The sequence below is a fragment of the Misgurnus anguillicaudatus genome, chromosome 12 (genome assembly GCF_027580225.2).
Source record: "Misgurnus anguillicaudatus chromosome 12, ASM2758022v2, whole genome shotgun sequence".
NCBI classification, from domain to species: Eukaryota; Metazoa; Chordata; class Actinopteri; order Cypriniformes; family Cobitidae; genus Misgurnus; species Misgurnus anguillicaudatus.
In genome coordinates this window covers 2388369-2413601 of record NC_073348.2, presented here as the reverse complement: position 1 = coordinate 2413601, position 25233 = coordinate 2388369, and the positions used below count along the sequence as shown (strand labels likewise).

The 25233-nt window shown below is 38.6% G+C and overlaps 1 protein-coding gene across 2 annotated transcripts in view; it reads left to right on the top strand.

Annotated features, from left to right (window-relative positions):
• The first annotated feature begins 240 nt into the window (after positions 1-240).
• LOC129446070 (NLR family CARD domain-containing protein 3-like) overlaps positions 241-25233 on the top strand; it is a 77034-nt gene continuing 52041 nt past the window's right edge. For both annotated transcript variants that reach the window (XM_073873775.1, XM_073873774.1), the window contains exons 1-4: positions 241-296; positions 20636-20743; positions 20864-20971; positions 21067-21124. In XM_073873775.1, coding sequence (XP_073729876.1) covers positions 247-296; positions 20636-20743; positions 20864-20971; positions 21067-21124 — 324 coding nt within the window. In that variant the 5' untranslated portion in view covers positions 241-246. The remainder of the gene's footprint in view (positions 297-20635; positions 20744-20863; positions 20972-21066; positions 21125-25233) is intronic.

Here is a 25233-nt window from a genome sequence, read left to right as displayed (position 1 = left end):
TGCTTTATTTGTTATTTTGTTATAGATGTGTCTTACTTGTGTTTTTGAGTTGTACAGCACTTTGGTCAATTCTGTGACTGTTTTAAATGTGCTTTATAAATTAAGGAACTAGAACTAGCTTCTATACAGTGTGATGAAGTTAAAAAAAAAAAAAAACAGTGTGATGAAGTTACAACTTTTCATAGATTTTACAAATTGAAACTGTACATTAATATGTAGAGATATTATTTTCACAGGTGCACAGTCATGAACTCCACAAATCTCAGTGATGTTTCAGATAAAGCACTGGTCAAGAGGTGAGAGAATATCTATAGAAGTAAAACTGTGCCATTGGATTTGAATTCTAATTTTTAGTACTGATTTTTTTTACATCGAATTTTTAACACTGAATTTTATTTTGCATCTAAATCAGACTTTGTATTTTAAAAGCCATCGAATTTCTAGCCTGCTTTTTTGCCTATGACATTTTTTTTAATGTTTTAAAAAAATTCAGTGTAAAAATATTCAGAGTCAACCAGGGGGGCAGGGTTTCATATTTTCTTGAAGCCGCCCTAGGCACCGCCATTAGCTAGCGGACCCCCACCTGCTCTTAGCATTCCATTGACTCCCATTCATTTTGGCGTCACTTTGACAGTGAATAACTTTACATCTGAGGCGTTTAAAGACTCAATTTGTGCATCAATTATTTCTAAAGAAACACGAAAATGTATAAAAGGCTCCATTGCCTTGTATCTTACGTTATGGCCCAGTAAAAGCAGTTTTAGTAAAACTATGCTAACGATTGCGTCATAACCACGCGACTCTCTGTCGCACAGTTGAGAAATTACCGTATGGACAGGAGGAGAAGCGCATGTAGAATATGGCATACTGGCGTTAAACTTTAAAATAAATAAATACTATGCAAAATGACAAAGTAATTAATCAGAATACTAAATATACTTAATACAAAATAGGGCTGGGCGGTATGAGCAAAAATTCATATCCCAGTTTTTTTTTTAGGAATGCCGGTATCCGATATATATCCGGTATTTCTTACAAAAAGGATAAAAATGTTACTTGAAAGTCAAAGCCTTGATAATCTTTGTGGCTGAAGTTGTTGTACCATAAAGTTGTAAACACTCCCTAATAAACTATCTATTCCACTTCAAATCAAAACAAAAATTAATGCTATACCATGCAGTACCATATAAAAAATAATCTTTGTTAGAGTCTTTATCTTACCACAAAAGTGTCCTGCCCATACTATTGAAATTATTATCAATAAAATTAGAAACACAATTCTCATGAATATACTGAACTGTCTGTAGCATTAAGATTTGTTTTCACAGAATTTACTAAAGTAGTCAGTCCTCTTCATTAGAAGGGGGTGTCACAGTCCTTTTGTCCTTACAGTGTATTCCAGTCACAAAAATGGACAAAACTTAAAAAACATATGATCCAAAATAATTAAGTTTATAGAACAGATGTGGTTCTGAAATCTGATTGGCAACGTGCAAACTGAAACTATAACGCGCACACATTCAGCACATTTAAACTGTCTCTGTTTCATTCACACACATCCACCCTTATTATTTCTTAATAATAATCTCATTAATTCACACTAATAGCTTCACTGGGCTGCACAATCATTCGTTACTAATTCTAAAGTGACGTTTTAAAATTAAATAACGGAAACTTGTTTGTGGCTGTTATACTCGGCTTTGAATCTGAGGAAAAAGTTCACCACAAAATATAACTCCTTCGGAGTTTCTGTTTTATCTACGTACTTGTCCCGTCAAACTAAAATATAAACGCAGTATCACTCACCTGATATGGCTATAATAGTGATGAGGAATAACTGCAATAGCGTATTAGATAAATAGGTGTTGTGATGGAGCGTCAGACATGTTGTTGGGATGAAAGCACACATATGCAGCGGTAACTTAATTCCAATGATCTCTCTGTAAAAGCAGGTTGAGGAGACATTTTATTTTAGTCTTGAACTCAATTATTACAATCATCCGAGTGCATGCAGCCGCAGTTTTTGAATGTCCACATTCATGAGGCGCATCCAACCGTCACAGAGTTTCTGTGTGCTTCTACATGTCGCGTACTTGCTGTGACTGGCGGGCTCGCGCAGAGCGCGTGTATGTGCGCTTCCGTTGCATGAAACCATATCGATATGAACGGTATTGGCTAATTCCGCCTCGCGTCGGGAACCCATATCGCTATATCCCCTAAATCCGATATACCGCCCAGCCCTAATACAAAATGTACTCCTGTTCACGCTCGCCGTTTCTGCAAGATTCGGTGGGTGATTCAGATTTCTCTTGGCACAGCTATTAGAAGACTTACAATTGTCAGACAGGTTGCTCACGTGACCAAGCTCAGTTTGAGTCTGCGCAGTACGCTCGACCCCCCGGAAGTGTGAGCTTCTAATTGGCTTCACTTGTCTCCGTTGAATCCAATGGGGTCGCTGTGTCCATTTCTTTTACTGTCTATGGAGTCAACACATAGGCCTGGCAAACTCGATTCCTTTTAAGGATCCGGGTTATTGTGAGTCACTCACTAAAGTGATCCAGGTTGTGTGAGTCACTTGAGTCACTCGGGTCAATATTATTAAATCGCCAAGGAAACTCAGTACAGACCCACTTGTAACTGGCTGATCCTCAGAGCCGGGAACATTGCAGACTCGCAGACCATGGGACTCATGAAACTGCTGTCATAGTAAAGCCGGTAACATGGCAGACTAAAAAAATACCACATCTGAAATATATATTTCTTATTTTTATTTATCAGTTAAATTAATTAAGTTTAATCAGTTAAGTATTGAATACATTTTGATGCCGATTTACCCTTTAATCCAGAAATATAATAGAATGTTTTAAGTCAAGTTTAAAAACATTGAAAAGGGGTTTATTTTTCATAAACTTCGATACCACATCTGAAATAGTGATTCTTCCTACTACGTTATGGTGAGAGACAATGAATCAGAACCGGAGAGTTCTACGAATCTGCAGTGTTTCCGGCTATGACTCGAGAGACAATTCGCGCGTATCACCCCGTTACGAGTTGAGAGATTCTTGAGTCAGAGCCGGAAACATTGCAGATTCACATGTCTCTCGAGTCCGCAATGTGTCCGGCTCTGAGTGAGAATCTCGGGTCAGTTCTCGCGCAGATCAGCCGGTTACGAGTGGATCTGCAGAGCGAGCGAAGTCTCATCAATAATGTTGCAAGAGGTTTGTGTGTGTGTGATGGCGCTGTTTATGGTTTTACATTGAATTGTAGTAGGACTCAACTGATCCGGGTTAATGATACTAGAGACTCCCGACTCATGAGTTAATTTAAAGATCGGGTGAAAGATCCGAGTGAGTCACGACTCAAACAGGTCTAAAGGAAAAGCAATCGATCCCTGTATCAAATCATTCAACATCCAGCCAATTATTCACGCTCCATTGGTCATGTGACGCCAAAACGGGAAGGCGGTGAATTTCAGGCAAATGGTTTATTTGCATTTACATACGAAATCTCTCATTTTTCACATCTCGGAGATCGTATCATCAGTATATCAGGACCAGCGCGTTTACATTCATCAACATCAAAGTGGCTTCTGTATCTGGATGTGTGATTGATCCCATGCGGGGAGACGCGCTGGATGAATAGCTGTCAATCACAAATGGCTATAACTGGCTTTAACCATATGATTTAGGGTTGTCGGGGTAACCGCACTCTCGTATTGTACAGTTATACTGAGAAGCAAACAGCAGAGAATAATTAGCAACCCCAACAACCGTGATTTCACATTTTAAGCTTTATATTTTTAGCTTTAAAGGTTTTATTTTGCTTATCTGCACCGTCCGCACCGCGAATGAATGTTTTTGCCGGTGTAACTTTACCTGAACTTGACTTTCACCCGCATGCTTTTTATCAACAACAAAATCCATGTGAAACATTAGGATGACCATCCCGACTCCACTGTTTTGGTCTGCCTTGATAACAAGCTTTTGGCTCTGCCTGAACATATATGTTTTTGTTCTGTAGCCTACTTTGTTCACTCACATATTTCTATATCAACCATAAACTTTTGCTGCCTATGTTTTCTTATAAGTTTAATATGATTTAAATAAAAGAGCTAACAGTTTCCTAAATTTCCTGTTCATGACTCCCTCTAGTCTAGTGCGTAAGAAGTGAAGTAATGTAATTTACAAACACATTTAGGTATAAGTAACTTACTTTGCATAAAAGCAACACTGAACAAATGTATTTGGTTAATGTTATTATGGTTTGTACGTGTTAACCTAAAATGTGTTAAATGAGATACACTGTAAAAAATAAAAAGTTGACTTAAATTTTCAAGGCAACTTGCTGCACAGCTTTTTTGAGTTTACTCAACTCTTGGATGATGTAGTTCACCTAATTCAATTTACTGAGTAATGTCAACTTAAACCAACAAGTTGAACCAACTTAAACTGATTAGGTAATAAGCAAAATTCTATGTTGTCTCATATTGTGGTCATTTCAAATACACTTGGCGAATAGAGCAATGAAATACGCACATCAGTTTCTCTTTTAGATCGACTGTGTGACATCTCCTTCCTGAAGTGCCCTTCAAGGGAGCTAAAACGGCATTTGGAATTCACCCCGCTTTCCGCATGAATTTGACTGCCGCGTCCCATCTCAAAGGTCGATAAAACAGCTGGAGTACTAATAAAAACATCAGTAAATTAATAGGTTTCAGCAATTCTTCTGAAGAAATGTTACCATATCTTTCTCTGGCAAAATAAGCTGCCTTCAAAGCAAGTGTAATTGGGGCATTTTTGTTCTTTTAAGTCAGAATGTAAAAATAACAAGGAGACTTACGTTCTTACATAGATGTGTTGTATTTGTATTATTAGGGAAATGCAGGTAAGGATTTTTTCACCTTAAACAAACCGCATACTTTATAGGAAATATATTTGGCAAAGACATTCATCTGTACTAGATTACTTTTGCTTTTAAAGTCAGATTATTAAATATTTCCATTTCTTGAATTAAAATAGTTTTTTAAATTTTTGTTTATTATTATTATTAACAAAAAACTCAAAACCAATAAAATAGTACAATGACAAACTCGCTGACACAGCTTGTTTATTATTAAAACAAATTTGACAGATGGTATGTGTGTTCTAACACAAATAAATGAAGACATAATTTTCAATTTCTACGAATGCTTAGTATTTTTTTTTTATTAAAACAGAACAACAACAAATGACTAAAATGACTCGCTTATATTAAGGAGAAGGTTTAACAATAACGAATAAATGGAAAACATTTTACCTGCCTTATTACATAAATAAATCTAAAGATCCTTAGATTTATTTAAAGAAATGATTGTTGTGCTTTTTTTATATAGTGCAAACACAGAAAGTGACTCTATTTACATGTGGTAAATAACAATGAATAGAACAAAACAGAAAACAGATAAGACAAACAAACAATAAATATAGCCATTGCCCATACATATCATGTTGTAAGTGTATGTGTGTGTAAAGAATAAGGGGTTATTTAAAGTAATGCATACATGTTTAACAGTAGGTAATCCAATTAATAGATACATTTAGATAAATTCATTCGGTTAGAATAGAGGAAGGAAGAAGAAGAAAAAAGGGGGGGGGGGTAGCACAGACAGAGGGGTTGAAAGATGAGGAAAATACATACGCCACAAGCACCTATCCCTTGTGTGTTTTGAGGTATTGGGGACAGATGTGGCACCGGGCCCAAAGAGCAGCCCCTCATGACCCCACAGGACAGTTCCCACCCCAGGCCACCGCTTGCATGTTAGGCTTACCATGTTTTGTTTTGATGATGATAAATGAAAACCTTTAATGTGTGGTGCATGCAGTGGAGATCCAGACCCAGGTAGTTATCAGGTCAACACACACGTCACACTTACCCTATGTTATATTTGTAATTTTAGGTTGATACTGAATTAATATATCGACTAAAAAATCTACTGGTGTTTAGTGCATTAATGTGATGTGCAGTGCCAAACCAGGTCAGAGTAAAAGCCTTGCCGGCACACACGCCACACTTGCCCTATATTTTGTTTATGATGTAGATGTTAGATTTCTAAAGTGTATTGTATTTTAATAATAGCAATAATAATAAATATAGCTGCAAGCAGCGATACGGGGCCAAGCACCATCAGCGCAATGAGCACCAAAAGCACAGCAAGAAAGATACAACGTATCAATCACCCAGGACGCATTGAGCACCCAAGGTGCATCAAGAACATAAGGTTCAGCAAAGAACCCAAAGCGTAGCAATGACAGAGCAGAACCACCGCAGTGCAGAGCAGCAACAGAAAACATGGCAAAAATAGAACATATGTGAACTACAGACAGGTCGAGAAGAATAGGTGGGAAAGAACAAAACTTTAATAGAAGAAATTAACATCTGCCTCAGGCGGGATTCGAAACCATGAACTCAGGATCTCTATGCATACGACTTAAGTAGATGTGCCACTCAGTAGACACAGCTCAAGGGGCAGTAGAAAAGAGCTTAGATGCCATACAAAGAATTCAGAAGTTATAAGGAGTTCTATAAGAACTGTTATAGTTTATAACCCCTAGGTGGCGCTGTTCTCTGATTTCCTCAGGACATCATGCCGAAGATCCCTACCAATTTTTTCGCCGATATATCCGATACTTTAAAAGTTATAGCAATTTATCACAAATTTCAAAATGGCGGACAGACGGTTCTTTCAATCCCAGGATAATACACATCGACAGATGCGACATGAGCCAAGGAATCTGTAGACACCAAGATCATAACTTTCTGACACGATTCAGAAGTTATGCACAAAAATAGCCTTTTTTCATATCTCATGACCCATAGGTGGCGCTGTCACCAAATTCGGCATGGACCCCCAGTTCATGGTCGACATGAAGTGTACCAAATTTTAGGGCTGCAGCTATCGATTCTTTTTGTAATCGATTAATCTAGCACTAAATCGATCGATTAATCGAGTAATCGGATAATTTTTTATGTGTTTTTAAACAACCAAAACAAATAATGCATAACGAAAATGACGTGGCTGTAAAATGTTCAAGCATTTGGCTTTTATTTCTAAAAAAAACAGAGGTATTTGGCTCCAAAAAATAAGCCCATTTATTTCAATTTTTACCCATTTAGTGTTTATAAGTGCCAGTGCCATCAATTAAACACTTTAATTTATTAATATGCACAACAGGTTTCATGCTGTAATCTAGCCCTGACATCAAAGTAAATATCTGGTTTATATACATTTCTACACTTGCAGCATTTACCATTAGGCTACTAACATATAATATATTATTTCTGGGGTGAGCCTATTTGCTATGGTAACAACATGTGTGTATGCGCGCACGTGCACTTGTGTTTGTATGTGTGCACGCATGCTGTGCCTGAGGAAGAGTGACACCCCAGTCAGATGTTCAGTTGCTTCATTGCATTTTGGTACGGCAGAAATAAATACATTACTTTTCAATAGAAAGCTGCATTTGGTTTGCATCACTTGCATTGCGGTGCATTTTAGGTTAAGAATCCGTTCGAAAAATCACAACATCACGTCCCGCTGTATACAGTGAATGCATGCTGAAATTATTGTTGCGTGGCTACATAAAAGTTTAAGCATGTGTGATGCATTGCGCGATCGGTCTGACTCGCGTGAGAGAGAATAACTTCCTTATGCTAAACTCCAATAAGACAAAGATTATTATTAGTGAACAAAATATGTCAGATTACAAGTTGCCCATATATGATTGCACTGTTGTGCCGTTTTTTGGTACACACATCTGTAAAGTGCATGCGTGTGTGAAGGGGTTCTTTTTTAAGCTATACTCTCCTGCAATTGAACGTGAATACGTTTACTACTTAAAAACATCAAAGCTAAACATCATATCTAGTCAAACCGCATAACGACATCGCTACAAATACAGTATGGGATTACAATCAGCGGAAGCTACGTTACCTTGTTTCATCGACGCTTGGTGAAACAGCAGTGGATGTTTTCGGTTCGATGCTGAATGAAATGATAATGTAATGATCCCAAACTTTAGACATTCTCTCTCTGCCGTTTATGGACATATTCGCTCCGCCATCGCGCCAACTAAATTCAAAATGTACCACGCGCTATGATGTGCTTCCTGAACATTGAACAGCGGTCCGTTTGAATCAGATCTCGGCGCATGTAGTGCGCGTCATAGGAATTTAACGAGGCTTCGAGGCAGAATTTTTGCCTCGAGGAATTTTTTGAATCGAGTAAATCGAGTAACTCAATGAATCGTTTCAGCCCTACCAAATTTCATCTCGATCGATCAAAGAATGACCGAGATACAGCTTCAGAACCAATTTTGCGTCAATCTCGTTAAGTTCATGCATTAATTACTTTTGAATAAAGAAAAATATCAAAATTCTGTTCAGTCATTTCTATGCGGCTCACTCCAAAGATCACCTGTGCCAAAACTCATAAGATTTGAACCAAATTTGAAGGAGTAGTGAATAAACGAAATACTGTACATTTCAAAATGGCCGCTACTGTAATGGGTGGAGTCTTACTGTAAATTATCAAATTCAATAAGCGGGATGAGAGCAATCACGTGTACTAAGTAGAATTTTCATAGATCTAATGGATCACCAGTTATAACCATTTGAATATTGAATTTTTGAGATGATGGTGGCGCTATAGAGTTACTGCTAGAGACCCCATTTTTGGCCAAATGACTATTTATGACCACCACTACAACTGTGCCAAATTTCATCATTTTCCTACATACGGTTCATAGGGCTGCCATAGACTCCCATTGGGGAAGAAGCAGAATAATAAATATAGCTGCAAGCAGCAATTCGGGGCCAAGCACCTTCAGCGCAATGAGCACCTAAAGCTCAGAAAGCACCAATGGCACAGAAAGCACCACCCATGGCTCACACAGGATTCAAACCCATGACCTCAAAATCTCAATGCATGGGATTAACTTGATGCACCACCAAGTCGACATGGTTCAAACAGGCTGCAGCAACCAGCTTTAGAGCTTCAAGTAGTGACATACGGTAATCACTGAGGGTACAGAAATGACACCACAGAGCAGAAATAACGAAAATTCAATGTATATGAGCATCAAAAAGCTCAAGTGAGAGTGAAGACAAAAATAAAATTCTGTATAGTAATGGTATACAATGTAATATACACTCACATTAATTTACTATGACAAATAAGACAACATCACAGGCACGGTTAACTTTGGAGAGGTGTTTCTAAGAAAGAGAACAGAGTATCAAAAAACTTTTTAATCATTTGTGTGCGGATTTCTCCAAAGATTATAACAGCAGAACCTGGCTTAAAATAGACAAAATTTTTAGAAGGAGTAGAGAAAAAAACTATTTTATATATGCTTTAAAGTAAGAACAAAATGTTGGAAAATGACAAATGACATATTGTTGCAATCGGCATGAACCAGGGAATACAATTATACAAAGAAAACTAATATCTGACAAAGTGTTCAGAAGTTATAAGCAGTTCTGTTACAGTTTATATCCCCTAGGTGGCGCTGCTCTGTATTTTCCCAGGTACTTTCTACCAATTTTGGTATCAATATGTGGCATAGTTCAAAAGATATCACACTTAATGACAAATTTCAAAATGGCGGACAGGTGGTTTGATCAATCACGGCATAATACACATCGACAGATTCGGCATGAGCCAAGGAATCCATAGACACCACAATCATAAACAAACATTCCAGTAGTTATGGGCAAAAATAGCCTTTTTTCATATCTCATAACCCATAGGTGGCGCTGTCACCAAATTTGATATGGACCCCCAGTTCATGGTCAACATGAAGTGTACCAAATTTCATTTCAATTGATCAAAGAATGACCGAGGTATAGCTTTAGAACAATTTTTGCATCAACCTCGTTAAGTTCATGCATTTATTACTTTTGCATAAAGATAAATATCAAAATTCTGTTCAGTCATTTCTATGTCACAGATCATCTTCGGAGTGAGCTGCAAACTTCATAACAATTGAACCAAATTTGAATGAGGAGTAGCGAAAAAACAAACAACTGTACATTTCAAAATGGCCGCTACTTTAATGGGAGGAGTCTTACTGTAAGGTATTAAAAGCAATTAATGTGAGAAGGGCAATCATGTGTACTAAGTAGAATTTTCATAGTTCAAATGTATCACCAGTTATAAGAGTTTGAATATTGAATTTTTGAGCTGATGGTGGCGCTATAGAGTTACTGCTAGAGACCGCATTTTTGGTCACATGACTATTTAGGACCACCACTACAACTGTGCCAAATTTCATCATTCTACTACTTTTGGTTCATAGGGCTGCCATAGACTCCCATTGGACAAGAGTCAGAATAGTAATAATAATACTAACAATTGCAATAGGTGTCTCAGCACCTCCGGTGCTTGACCCCTAATAATAATACTGACAATAACAATAGGTGCCACAGCACCATAGGTGCTTGGCCCCTAATAATAATAATAAATATAGCTGCAAGCAGCAACACGGGGTCAAGCACCATCAGCGCAATAATGAGCACCCAAAGCAAGCACAGGAAGCACACAAAACACAGCAAGCTCACAAAGCACAGCAAGCACACAAAGCACAGCAAGCACACAAATCACAGCAAACTCACAAGCACACAAAGCACAGCAAGCTCACCAAGCACAGCAAGCTCACAAAGCACAGCAAGCATACAAAGCACAGCAAGCACACAAAGCACAGCAAGTTCACAGAGCACAGCAAGCTCACAAAGCACAGCAAGCTCACAAAGCATAGCAAGCACACAAAGCACAGTAAGCTCATAAAACACAGCAAAGCACACAAAGCACACAAAGCACAGCAAGCTTACAAAGCACAGCAAGCATACAAAGCACAGCAAGCACACAAAGCACAGCAAGCTCAGAAAGCACAGCAAGCACACAAAGCACACTAAGCTCACAAAGCACAGCAAGCACACAAAGCACAGAAAGCACACAAAGCACAGCAAGCTCACAAAGCACAGCAAGCCCACAAAGCACAGCAAGCTCACAAAGCACAGCAAGCTCACAAAGCACAGCAAGGACACAAATCACAGCAAGCACACAAAGCACAGCAAGCACACAAACACAGCCAGCACACAAAGCACAGCAGTCACATAAAGCACACAAAGCACAGCAAGCACACCAAGCTCACAAAGCACAGCAAGCTCACAACTCACAAAAAGCACAGCCAGCACACAAAGCAGAGCAAGCTCAGAAAGCACAGCAAGCACACAAAGCACTCAAGCTCACAAAGCACAGCAAGCACACAAAGCACAGCAAGCACCATACAGCGCATCAAACACGCAAGGCGTAGCAATCACAGAGCAGAACCACCACAATGCAGAAAAACAACAGCAAACATTGCAAAAAGAGAACATATGTGAACTACAGGCAGGTTGAGAAGGATTGATTAGGAAAAACAAAACTTTAAAAGAAGAAACTAGTACATGCCTCAGGCAGGGTTCGAACCCAAGAACTCAGAATCTCAATGCGTGTGATTTATTAGATGTACCACTCAGTTGACACAGTTCAAGAGGGCAGCAGAAACAACACAGACATATGCAAATCACCAAAGATGCAGAACTGACACTGCAGAACAGAAATAACAGAAATAAATCTATATTGAGCATCAAAAAGCTCAAGTGAGATTGAAGACAAGAAGAACATTCTGTACAGTAATGCTATACAATGTAATATACAGTCACATTAATTTACTATGACAAAAAAGATAACGTCACAGGCACGGTCAACTTTGGAGAGGTGTTTCTAAGGAAGAAAACAGAGTATCAAAAAACTGTTCAATCATTTCTCTGCGGATTTCTCCAAAGATTATAACAGCACAAACTGGCATAAAATAGACAAAATTTGTAAAAGGAGTAGGAAAAAATTATTTTACATATGCTTTAAAGTAAGACATGAACCAAATGTTGGAAAATGACAAATGACATATTGTTGCAATCAACATGAACCAGGGAATACAATTATACAAAGAAAACTAATATCTGACAAAGTGTTCAGAAATTATAAGCGGTTCTGTTACAGTTTATATCCCCTAGGTGGCGCTGCTCTGTATTTTCCCAGGTACTTTCAGTACATCATGCTGATGCTTTCTACCAATTTTGGTGTCAATATGTGGCATAGTTCAAAAGATATCACATTTAATGACACATTTCAAAATGGCGGACAGGTGGTTTGATCAATCACGGCATAATACACATCGACAGATTCGGCATGAGCCAAGGAATCCATAGACACAACGTTCATAAATTTCTGACAAACATTACAGTAGTTATGGGAAAAATAGCCTTTTTTCATATCTCATGACCCATAGGTGGCACTGTCACCAAACTTGATATGGACCCCCAGTTCATGGTCAACATGAAGTGTACCAAATTTAATTTCAATTGATCAAAGAATGCCCGAGGTACAGCTTCAGAACCATTATTGCATCAACCTCGTTAAGTTCACGCATTTATTACTTTTGCATAAAGATAAATATCAAAATTCTGTTCGGTCATTTCTATGCAGCTCACTACAAAGATCATCTGTGACAAACTTCATAACAATTGAACCAAATTTGAATGAGGAGTAGCGAAAAAACAAACAACTGTACATTTCAAAATGGCCGCTACTGTAATGGGAGGAGTCTTACTGTAAGGTATTAAAATCAATTAATGTGAGAAGGGCAATCACGTGTACTAAGTAGAATTTTCATAGTTCAAATGTATCACCAGTTATAACAGTTTGAACATTGAATTTTTGATCTTCTGGTGGCGCTATAGAGTTACTGCTGAGACCTCATTATTGGTCACATGACTATTTAGGACCACCACTACAATTGTGACAAATTTCATCATTCTACTACTTATGGTTCATAGGGCTGCCATAGACTCCCATTGGACAAGAGTAAGAATAATAAATATAGCTGCAAGCAGCAACTCGGGGCCAAGCACCTTCAGCGCAATAATGACCACCCAAAGCAAGCACAGCAAGCACACAAAACACAGCAAGCTCACAAATCACAGCAAGCTCACAAAGCACAGCAAGCACACAAAGCACAGCAAGCTCACCAAGCACAGGAGGCACACAAAGCACAGCAAGCTCACAAAGCACAGCAAGCTCACAAAGCACAACAAGCATACAAAGCACAGCCAGCATACAAAGCACAGCAAGCACACAAAGCACAGCAAGCTCACATAGCACAGCAAGCTCACAAAGCACAGCAAGCTCACAAAGCATAGCAAGCACACAAAGCACAGTAAGCTCACAAAACACAGCAAGCACACAAAGCACATCAAACACACAAAGCACAGCAAGCTCAAAAAGCACAACAAGCTCACAAACCACAGCAAGCTCACCAAGCACAGCAAGCACACCAAGCATAGCAAGCACACCAAGCACAGCAAGCTGACAAAGCACAGCAAGCTCAAAATGCACAGCAAGCTCACCAAGCACAGCAAGCACACAAAGCACATTAAGCTCACAAAGCACAGCAAGCACACAAAGCACAGCAAGCTCACAAAGCACAGCAAGCACCATAAAGCACATCAAACAAGCAAGGCTCAGGAATCATAGAGCAGAACCACCACAATGCAGAGCAACAACAGCAAACATGGAAAAAATAGAACATATGTGAACTACAGACAGGTTGAGAAGAATTGATGAGGAAGAACAAAACATTAATAGAAAAACCTAATACATGACTCAGGTGGGATTCGAACCCAAGAACTCAGAATCTCAATGCATGTGATTTCCTGGATGCGCCACTCAGTTGACACAGTTCATGGTGCAGCAGAAAAATATTAGATATCTGCAAGGATTGACGTATGTCAATCACCAAAGATGCAGAATTGACACAGCAGAAGTACAAATAACAGAAATACAATGTACATGAGTTCAAGTGAAATTGAAGACAAGCAGATCATTATGTATAGTAATGCTATACAATGTAATATACAGTCACATAAATTTACTATGACAAATAGACAACGTCACAGGCACGGTCAACTTTGGAGTGGTATTTCTAAGAAAGATAACATATCAAAAATCTGTTCAGTCATTTCTGTGCGGATTGCTCCAAACATTATACGAGCAGAACCTGGCATAAAATAAATAAAATTTGTAAAAGGAGTAGCGGAAAAATCATCTACCAAATGCTTTACAATAATACATGAACAGAATGTTGGAAAATGACAAATGAGGTATCGTTGCAACCGGCATAAACCAGTGAATACAATTTCAGAAAGAAATTCATATCAGACAAAGTATTCCGAAGTTACAAGCAGTTCCATAAGAACTGTTATAGTTTATTACCCCTAGGTGGCGCTGTACTCTGACTTCCCAGGTACCTTCAGGACATCATGTCAAAGCTCCTTACCACTTTTTGCGCGGATATGTCCAATAGTTCAAAAAATATAACAATTTATGTAAAATTTCAAAATGGCGGACAGGCGGTTCGGTCAAACCCGGCATAATACACATCGACAGATGCGGCATGATGTAAGCAATCCATAGACATCAAGATCATAATTTTCTGACAAACAGTTCAGAAGTTATGGGCAAAAATAGACTATTTTCATATCTCATGACCCATAGGTGGCGCTGTCACCAAATTTGATATGGACCCCCAGTTCATGGTCCACATGAAGTGTACCAAATTTCATTTCAATTGATCAAAGAATGACTGAGGTACAGCTTCAGAACCATTATTGCATCAACCTCGTTAAGTTCACGCATTTATTACTTTTGCATAAAGATAAATATCAAAATTCTGTTCGGTCATTTCTATGCAGCTCACTACAAAGATCATCTGTGACAAACTTCATAACAATTGAACCAAATTTGAATGAGGAGTAGCGAAAAAACAAACAACTGTACATTTCAAAATGGCCACTACTGTAATGGGAGGAGTCTTACTGTAAGGTATTAAAATCAATTAATGTGAGAAGGGCAATCACGTGTACTAAGTAGAATATTCATAGTTCAAATGTATCATTAGTTATAACAGTTCGAACATTGAATTTTTGATCTGCTGGTGGCGCTATAGAGTTACTGCTAGAGACCCCATTATTGGTCACATGACTAGTTAGGGCCACCACTAGAATTGTGCCAAATTTCATCATTCTACTACTTATGGTTCATAGGGCTGCCATAGACTCCCATTGGACAAGAGTAAGAATAATAATAAATATAGCTGCAAGCAGCGATACGGGGCCAAGCACCATCAGCGCAATGAGCACCCAAAGCACAGCAAAAACCACCCGACGCAGCAAATGCGCAAAGCGCAGAAAGCACGCAATACAGAGCCCGAACCCGAAGCAAAGCAAATGCAGAGCAGAACCACTGCAGTGCGGAGCGACAACAGTAAAGATGGCAAAAATATAACCTGTGTGGAAAACCAGACAGGTCTAGAAGAACGTGTTAAAGGGAACGCAAAAGGAAATCTCAATAAGTTAAAGTAAGAGCTGGGATTCGAACCCATGACCTCAGGTTCCCAAAGCACAGCACTAACCGCATGCACCACTGAGTAAACGATTAAACCACTGAGTTGGTGTGTCCAAGCTATAGAAATGAGCTTTAGAGCTATAAACAATGATATCCAGCAATTACCAAAAGTGCAGAAATGACAACAGAGAGCACAAATAACTGAAATACAATGTATAGTATGAGTGAGAAAAAAGTTAAGACAAAATATCACTGCACATGGGATTCGAACCCATGACCTCAGAATCTCATGGCATGTGGTTAACCAGATGCACAACTCAGTTAACACAGCTCAAAGGGCAGCAAAAAACAGCTTAGGTGCTGCAAGGATTGACATGTGCCAATCAACTCAGATGCAGAACTGACAGTGCAGAGCAGAACTAACAGAAATACAATGTATATGAGAATCAAAAAGCTCAAGTGAGATTGAAGACAAGAAGATCATTCTGTATAGTAATGCTATACAGTCACATTAATTTACTATGACAAATAGACAATGTCACAGGCACTGTCAACTTTGGAGTGGTATTTCTAAGAAAGAGAACAGAATATCAAAAATCTGTTCGGTCATTTCTGTGTGGATTGCTCCAAACATTATACGAGCAGTACCTGGCATAAAATAAAAAAAATTTGTAAAAGGAGTAGCGAAAAAATCATCTACCATATGCTTTACAATAACACATGAACAGAATGTTGGAAAATGACAAACGAGGTATCGTTGCAATCGGCATAAACCAGTGAATACAATTTCACAAAGAAATTAATATCAGACAAAGTATTCAGAAGTTATAAGCAGTTCCATAAGAACTGTTATAGTTTATAACTAGGGATGCACCGAATCCAGGATTCGGTTTCGGATTCGGCCGAATACTGGGCTTTTTGGCGGGGTTCGGGTTCGGCCGAATCCTAGATTTTTTTTCCACCGAACCGAACCCTAGGCTTGCGCTACGCTGGTCGACGTCACGCAGCCGTTGATTACACACATCGGGTGCTGACGTGGAGATGAGCTTTTTCTTTCGGTCAGCTGGACACACCAAAACTTTTAAACACGGCTGAAAACGCCTTGAGGACCCCAAATGCCAGCTGTTTTTCAGCCGAGCGCTTGGTAGCTGTGATGCTTCAGCTGTGAGCCGGTTGGTTGCTGTGGTAATGTCCTGCCCCTCCTCCACTGTAATTGGACGGCCGTGTGAAGACTGACATTGACGAGCGGAGCTTCTCACTCAAAGTTAAATATAGTTTTCAGTGCGGAGCTGCTTGCTTATTGGAAAAACGAGCGTGTCGCAACGCTTCGCTTTCATTATGCATAGGCTTATGGTAATTGTCAAAATAGTTTTTCCAACTTGTCATCCAGGCATAATGTACAGTTAAAATTAAATAAAATGAAAAATACACTGCTGTGGACGTTTTTTACTTCATTAATGTGTTTTACTGTGTTGGAATAAGGATGCGAGTAGGATTCGGTATTCGGATTCGGCCGAATCTTAAACGGTGGATTCGGGATTCGGCCGAACCTAAAAAATCTGGATTCGGTGCATCCCTATTTATAACCCCTAGGTGGCGCTGTACTCTGACTTCCCAGGTACCTTCAGGACATCATGTCGAAGCTCCTTACTAATTTTTGCGCGGATATGTCCAATAGTTCAAAAAATATAACAAATTATGTGAGATTTCAAAATGGCGGACAGGCGGTTCGGTCAAACCCGGCATAATACACATCGGCAGATGCGGCATGAGGTAAGCAATCCATAGACATCAAGATCATAATTTTCTGACAAACAGATCAGAAGTTATGGCAAAAATAGCCTATTTTCATATCTCATGACCCATAGGTGGCGCTGTCACCAAATTTGGCATGAATCCCAAGTTCATGGTCCACATGAAGTGTACCAAATTTCATTTCAATTGATCAAAGAATGACCGAGCTACAGCTTCAGAACCATTTTTGCATCAACCTCGTTAAGTTTGCGCATTTATTACTTTTGAACAAAGATAAATATCAAAATTCTGTTCGGTCATTTCTGTGCGGCTCACTCCAAAGTTCACCTGTGCCAAATTTCATAACAATTGAACCAAATTTGAAGGAGTAGTAGCGAATAAACGGAATACTGTACATTTCAAAATGGCCGCTACTGTAATGGGTGGAGTTTTACTGTAAGGTATTAAAAACAACAAGCATGAGGAGAGCAATCACGTGTACTAAGTAGAATTTTCATAGATCAAGCGGATCAGCAGTTATAACCATTTGAACATTGAATATTTGCACTGCTGGTGGCGCTATAGAGTTAGGACTAGAGACCCCATTTTTGGTCACATGACTTTTTAAGACCACCACTACAACTGTGCCAAATTTCATCATTTTCCTACGTACGGTTCATAGGGCTGCCATAGACTCCCATTGGGGAAGAAGAAGAAGAATAATACTGACAGTTCCAATAGGTGCCTCAGCACCTTCGGTGCTTGGCCCCTAAATATAGCTGCAAGCAGCGATACGGGGCCAAGCACCATCAGCGCAATGAGCACCAAAAGCACAGCAAGAAAGATACAACGTATCAATCACCCAGGGTGCATTGAGCACCCAAGGTGCATCAAGAACACAAGGCTCAGCAAAGAACCAAAAGCGTAGCAATGACAGAGCAGAACCACCGCAGTGCAGAGCAGCAACAGAAACCATGGCAAAAATAGAACATATGTGAACTACAGACAGGTCAAGAAGAATAGGTGGGAAAGAACAAAACTTTAATAGAAGAAATTAACACCTGGCTCAGGTTGGATTCGAACCCATGAACTCATGATCTCTTTGCATACGACTTAACAGGTGCGCCACTCAGTAGACACAGCTCAAGGAGCAGCAGAAAAGAGCTTACAGTTCTATAAGAACTGTTATAGTTTATACCCCTAGGTGGCGCTGTTCTCTGATTTCCTCAGGACGTCATGCCGAAGCTCCCTACCGATTTTTGCGCCGATATATCCGATACTTTAAAAGTTATAGCAATTTATCACAGATTTCAAAATGGCGGACAGGCGGTTCGGTATAATACATATCGGCAGATAACATATGAACAGAATGATGGAAAATGACAAACAAGGTATCGTTGCAATCGGCATAAACCAGTGAATACAATTTCACAAAGAAATTAATATCAGACAAAGTATTCAGAAGTTATAAGCAGTTCCATAAGAACTGTTATAGTTTATAACCCCTAGGTGGCGCTGTACTCTGACTTCCCAGGTACCTTCAGGACATCATGTCGAAGCTCCTTACTAATATTTGCGCGGATATGTCCAATAGTTCAAAAAATATAACAAATTATGTGAAATTTCAAAATGGCGGACAGGCGGTTCGGTCAAACCCGGCATAATACACATCGGCAGATGCGGCATGAGGTAAGCAATCCATAGACATCAAGATCATAATTTTCTGACAAACAGTTCAGAAGTTATGGGCAAAAATAGCCTATTTTCATATCTCATGACCCATAGGTGGCGCTGTCACCAAATTTGGCATGAACCCGAAGTTCATGGTCCACATGAAGTGTACCAAATTTCATTTCAATTGATCAAAGAATGACCGAGCTACAGCTTCAGAACCATTTTTGCGTCAACCTTGCTAAGTTTGCGCATTTACTACTTTTGAACAAAGATAAATATCAAAATTCTGTTCGGTCATTTCTGTGCGGCTCACTCCAAAGATCATCTGTGCCAAAATTCATAACAATTGAACCAAATTTGAAGGAGGAGTAGCGAATAAACTGAATACTGTACATTTCAAAATGGCCACTACTGTAATGGGTGGAGTTTTACTGTAAGGAATTAAAAACAACAAGCATGAGGAGAGCAATCATGTGTAGTAAGTAGAATTTTCATAGATCAAGCGGATCAGCAGTTATAACCATTTGAACATTGAATTTTTGCACTGCTGGTGGCGCTATAGAGTTAGGACTAGAGACCCCATTTTTGGTCACATGACTTTTTAAGACCACCACTACAACTGTGCCAAATTTCATCATTTTCCTACGTACGGTTCATAGGGCTGCCATAGACTCCCATTGGGGAAGAAGATGAAGAATAATAATACTGACAGTTCCAATAGGTGCCTCAGCACCTACGGTGCTTGGCCCCTAATAATACTAACAATTGCAATAGGTGTCTCAGCACCTACGGTGCTTGGCCCCTAATAATACTAACAATTGCAATAGGTGTCTCAGCACCTTCGGTGCTTGACCCCTAATAATACTTACAATTGCAATAGGTGTCTCAGCACCTTCGGTGCTTGACCCCTAAATATAGCTGCAAGCAGCAATACGGGGCCAAGCACCATCAGCGCAATGAGCACCCAAAGCACAGCAAGAAACATACAACGTATCAATCACCCAGGGCGCATTGAGCACCAAAGGTGCATCAAGAACACAAGGCGCAGCAAAGAACCCAAAGCGTAGAAATCACAGAGCAGAACCACCGCAGTGCAGAGCAGCAACAGAAAACATGGCAAAAATAGAACATATGTGAACTACAGACAGGTCGAGAAGAATAGGTCAGAAAGAACAAAACTTTAATAGAAGCAATTAACACTTGCCTCAGGTGGGATTCAAACCCAAGAACTCAGGATCTCTATGATGAATGTTGATGAATGTAAACACGCTATGTCCTGATATACTGATGATACGATCTGCGAGATGTGAAAAATGAGAGATTTCATGTGTTAATGCAAATAAACCCTTTGCATGAACTTCACTGCCTTCCTGTTTCGGCGTCACATGATCAATGGAGCGTAAATAATTGGCTGGAAGTTGAATGATTTGATACAGGGATCGATTGCTTCTCCTTGGTTCCCCAGATGTTGAATATTTTTACACTGATTTTTTTAAAAACATTGAAAAAAATGTCATAGGCAAAAAAGCAGTGCTAGAAATTCGATGGCTTTTAAAATTTAAAGTCTGATTTAGATGCAAAATAAAATTCAGTGTTAAAAATTCGATGTAAAAAATCAGTGCTAAGAATTAGAATTCAAAATCCAACGGCACAGATTTTACTATCAATATATGAATCTGAAGAAAATAAGAGCAAAAGTACTTTCACATTAAAATGAAAACTTCTACTGTTAATTCTGTGTTTCAGGACAATTCAGCCGTTTAACTCAAAGTCTTCTGATCTTCAGTTTGTTTCCACAAAGACTTTTCCCTCCATGAGTCGCTTCAGTGAAAATAAATCTGTAGCAGAACTGAGGTGAACACAGATCCTTATTCTGTAACCATTCAAGATCTTTTATTTCTAATCTTTTATTTCTAAAGAGAGTTTATTACTCTTCTTGTTTTTGAAAGTCTTTATTGTGGCTGTATTTTACAGTTTGACTGATAGAGAATCTGCTGAACCCAGCTGTGTGTCTATGAAGAGCGATCGATCAATGGATGATCCACTTAAGTTCAGTTCAGGAGATTCTGGTACAGATGTGAGGTGAGGACAAATACACAACACATTCATCTATGTGTTTACTGTTGTGTATTACACATGAATGTCTTGTAAATACATAACATATTGTTAAATTACAGTAACACAACAGATGAATCAAAGTCCATCAAAGGGAAGCAGATGGATTCTGTTTTTCAGGTAGGATTTTTTGTGTTAGTTTGTGTCCTGTAGTTGGTGTAAATGAATCAATATAACCTGCTGCACTAACATAAACATCATAACACTAATCAAATCATAACATAATCTCAATTAAGATTATATAATGCAAAATAATGAGGATATAAAAGGATTATGGCTTAGTGGCAGGGCCGCATTAAGAGTTCACTGGGCCCCGGGGCTATGAGTTACTGCAGCCCCCCCCCCCCCACCACCAATTTAGGTCACCAACTACAGAGAGAAAACATTTTTCTAAAACACTGCTGAAGTTGTTTTACATAAATATAATCTAGAATAATTCGGAATAACAGTTGCACGGAAAAAAGATGTTAGATTAACACTAACCTGTAAACATGGCTTGCTAATAGCGAATATAGGGGTGGGCGATGAGCTAAATGTTATATCATTATACGAGTCATTTTATCTAACAATAATGATATACTTCACAGTCAAGTTATTTACTTTTAATAAGAATTTTATCATATGGAAATTTAATGCCACTAAAATTTCAGAATTCTTTTGACCAATTTCCATATCACAAAAAAATAATAGTCACTTAAGAAAATAATCTCAAGCTTACTGATGACAAGAGTTACAATTAATAACAATAGAACAAAGACACACAAGAAATCGACCTACTTGAAAAACTTAAAGCACTGAATAATATTATATTGTGTAAAGTAATCGAATATACAAAACATATCTTTCACTATAAATTCAACATTCATTCTTATTTATTTCACAAAAGTTATTCAGTCAATGGCAGTAAATTACTTTCTTTCTGATGTTTGATTTATTCATTTATTTATTTATATTTATTTAATGTTTATTTGACAGGGACAAATGCATAAAACTGCTTTATAAAAAATACAAAGAAGGTGGCATGCATACAGGTTTATTGCCAAGACTAATTTGCAACCCCTGTCCCTGGTTAGGCTTGTAAGGTTAAAACAGAGATTACAGAGTATTGAAGCACAAATTTATAGCTATTAAAATATATACAATAAATACATCAAATACATAAAATAAGATGTGGGCTTAAATAGATGTAGTAGTCACTATAAAACAGGATCTGTACAAATTTAACATACAAATACATTGAGTTGTAGCCTGTATAATCAGTGTTCAAAAAGTTGTTTCAGTTTTAGCCATTGCTTTAAATTTGTATTAAAAACCTTGAGTCCTTTCAGTGTTTTAATTTCTGATGGTAAAGCATTCCACCATTTTATGCCTCTTACTAAAAGTGATGTCTGACCAAATGTTGTTCTACGTTTTGCGACTATACAGTTTCCACTTATTGTTCCTCTAGTTCTTATTCCACCCTTTTGTTGCGCTACTGAGCGAATATTTCTGGTACAAGGTTATTTATACACTTAAAAATTAGTTTTAAAAATGAATAATTTAAAAAACTGTCAAAACTCAATATATTATGCTTCCTTAGGTTTATGCAATGGTGCCATCTTATAGGTTTCTGGTCCATTACTTTTAAGGCTTCTTTATACAATGACCTAATGGGTGTAATGGTTGTTTGATTGGCCTGACCCCAAACAGTAATGTAATGACAGTAATGATTAACATTATTGACACAAATGGCGACAGCAGCTTTATTAGCAGCTTCTGTCACTTTAAGGGGCTAATCACGTCAAATGCGCTTTAAACGCTTGGAAACGCAAGGCGTTTTAAAAAAAAAAGCAGTGCGGCTTTTTATATTGCTAAGCAACCACAGAGTCAGCTGTCTTGTCAATCAAATATTGACGCGTGAGCGCTCTTTTGCTGTTAACTGTCATATTAGCAGAAACTTTAAAAAGAGGACGCTTGCTCTGACCTTGTTTGAGGGTAAGAGGTGCACAAACACGCAGGAGAGAGTGAGCGAGTGAGTGGAGTCCGGTTCTTCAAAGCAACTGTAAACTTCCCTTACCACAACTTAAGGCCCGCCTCTGCCCTCATTCGATTGGACATTGCGACCGACGCAAATGACGTCGGGCGCTTCTCCGCTCTCAGCGCTTCTTCAAAAGCGCATGCTGCGGCTGGCGGCAAAAACCTAATTTGTACTAACTGAGAACAGCAGAGACAGAGGCATGAGGGGATCAAAGCACACAATGAAGTAAGATTTTGTATGTTGTGTTCATTGAATGTATCTAATTTGTTTGTCTTGTATGGGGTTATTTGTCTAATGTTATTAACTTCAGCAGCCATGCGCAGACCAATCAGTGTATGACATCAGAATATCGCGAGAATGTCTAGAAACCAGGGCGTCATTTGAGCAACACACTACCACCAACTGGACATACATAGGAATTACATTCTCAAGTTGAGTTGTATGGGCAATCTGCCAAAATGGCATTCAGATTTTTCTTTATTCTGCTTCAATTTTTTCCGTCAAAGACTTTTCGTTTAACACGACAGAACACACACAAAAAGAGACACTAAAGTTGCCTAATCACAGGCTCGTACTTTTCTTTTTGCTTTTATAGCAATAGCACAAGCACATTTTCCCCTCACAACAGGGAGTACATACAGTCCATCAGCTCAATATGCACGGTTCGTGAAGTTTCCTTAAAAACAGTGGTTTTCTCATGGGTGCTTTTTAAAAATCTACAACAACAAAACAAACAACAACAAAGTTGACCAAGCCACGGAATATACCGGATTATATGAGTTCTCGCTCTCATTATGTCCACGCAACACAAGCTCAAACGCGCCACAAAAATTCATGTTGTGCGTCTATCACGCATTCAGACTTTAAAACACAAAACAGGGAAAAAAATAAATCTCAAGACTTACATGCTATATACATCTAGCCAACTCCGTTTGCCATTAGAAGTGGTTGAGAACACAGACTGCCATCATTTGACTCCGTTGGTCGATCTGTTCCAAGCTTCTTAATCCTTTATTTATTCATCAATTAAATACCTTGTACAGGGTGATTTTGGATAAAAGCATATTTTCCTTTATCTCAAGATATTTCACTTGGTTTCACTGATCTGTACTGTAGGTAAGCTATCGAGATGGTCCTCACTGCGGAACACAACATCCAGGGGGCGGGGTTGGATCTAGATCCAACTCCTCCCACTTTATATACTTTGTTCCGCCAAATGAACCAGTATATTTGCGTTGTTGCAGCCCGCAATTAGTTGCAACCTGTGGTCGCCAACGTTTGCTCTTATCAATTTAAGTGTATGTTTGATTAATAATATAGTTGAGAAAGATTCATAATTTAGAAATCACAGTTAGGTGTAAGGAGAGGTACGGACACGTTCCCGACAGTTTGATATCACTGAAGAGATTTATTTGTACATTATCCCACTTATAACACAGCTATTCCTATACGAGTAAATATAAAAACAAATTTATTTGATATCTTTTATTAGCAAATAAAAAAAGTAAACCATCTACGAGGGAAACCTGTTTCCTAATGGCTGTAAGCAAAGACGTGTTAAAACAAGTTCAAAGTCCATACAAGATAAACATTCAATTTATTAATTTCTAAATAACATGCCATAGCCTATATATTTTAATAATTATGCATATTTATATCCATTAATAGGTCTTAAACTGCATGTGGTAAAATTACTCATAGTAGGCTTACCCGAAATGTTTTACTCCAAAACATTATAGCAAAAAACTTACATTTCACCCTAAAGGCACTACTTTTATTGTAGTCATAAGTAAAGTTAGTTTTTATGTCAAAATAATAACTTAATTTAGTTACGACTTAATGCGGAAATGGTAACGCAGCAACACGTGTATGACGTGTCTTGTGGTAAAACTGCCGACCAATGGGATCTCTGGATCAGGATCCAGCTCCGCCCCTGGATCTAAATCCAACCCCGCCCCCTGGATGTCGCGTTCTGCAGTGAGGCGCTACTGAAGCTATCAGTTAACACAGCAATCTCCAAAGCGGTTATGAGACTCTGAGAACTATCCAATCACAGGAGGTAAAAAACATTAAAAGCAATATTGATTCGCTTACAACATAAGTGGGAGTGTTTGGGGCGCACAGTCCTGTGCCCTAGGGCGGATCCGAAACCAGCCACTTAGAGCTTAGCCTTAGGTCACATGTTTTTACCCTTTTTCCTGACCTACATAGA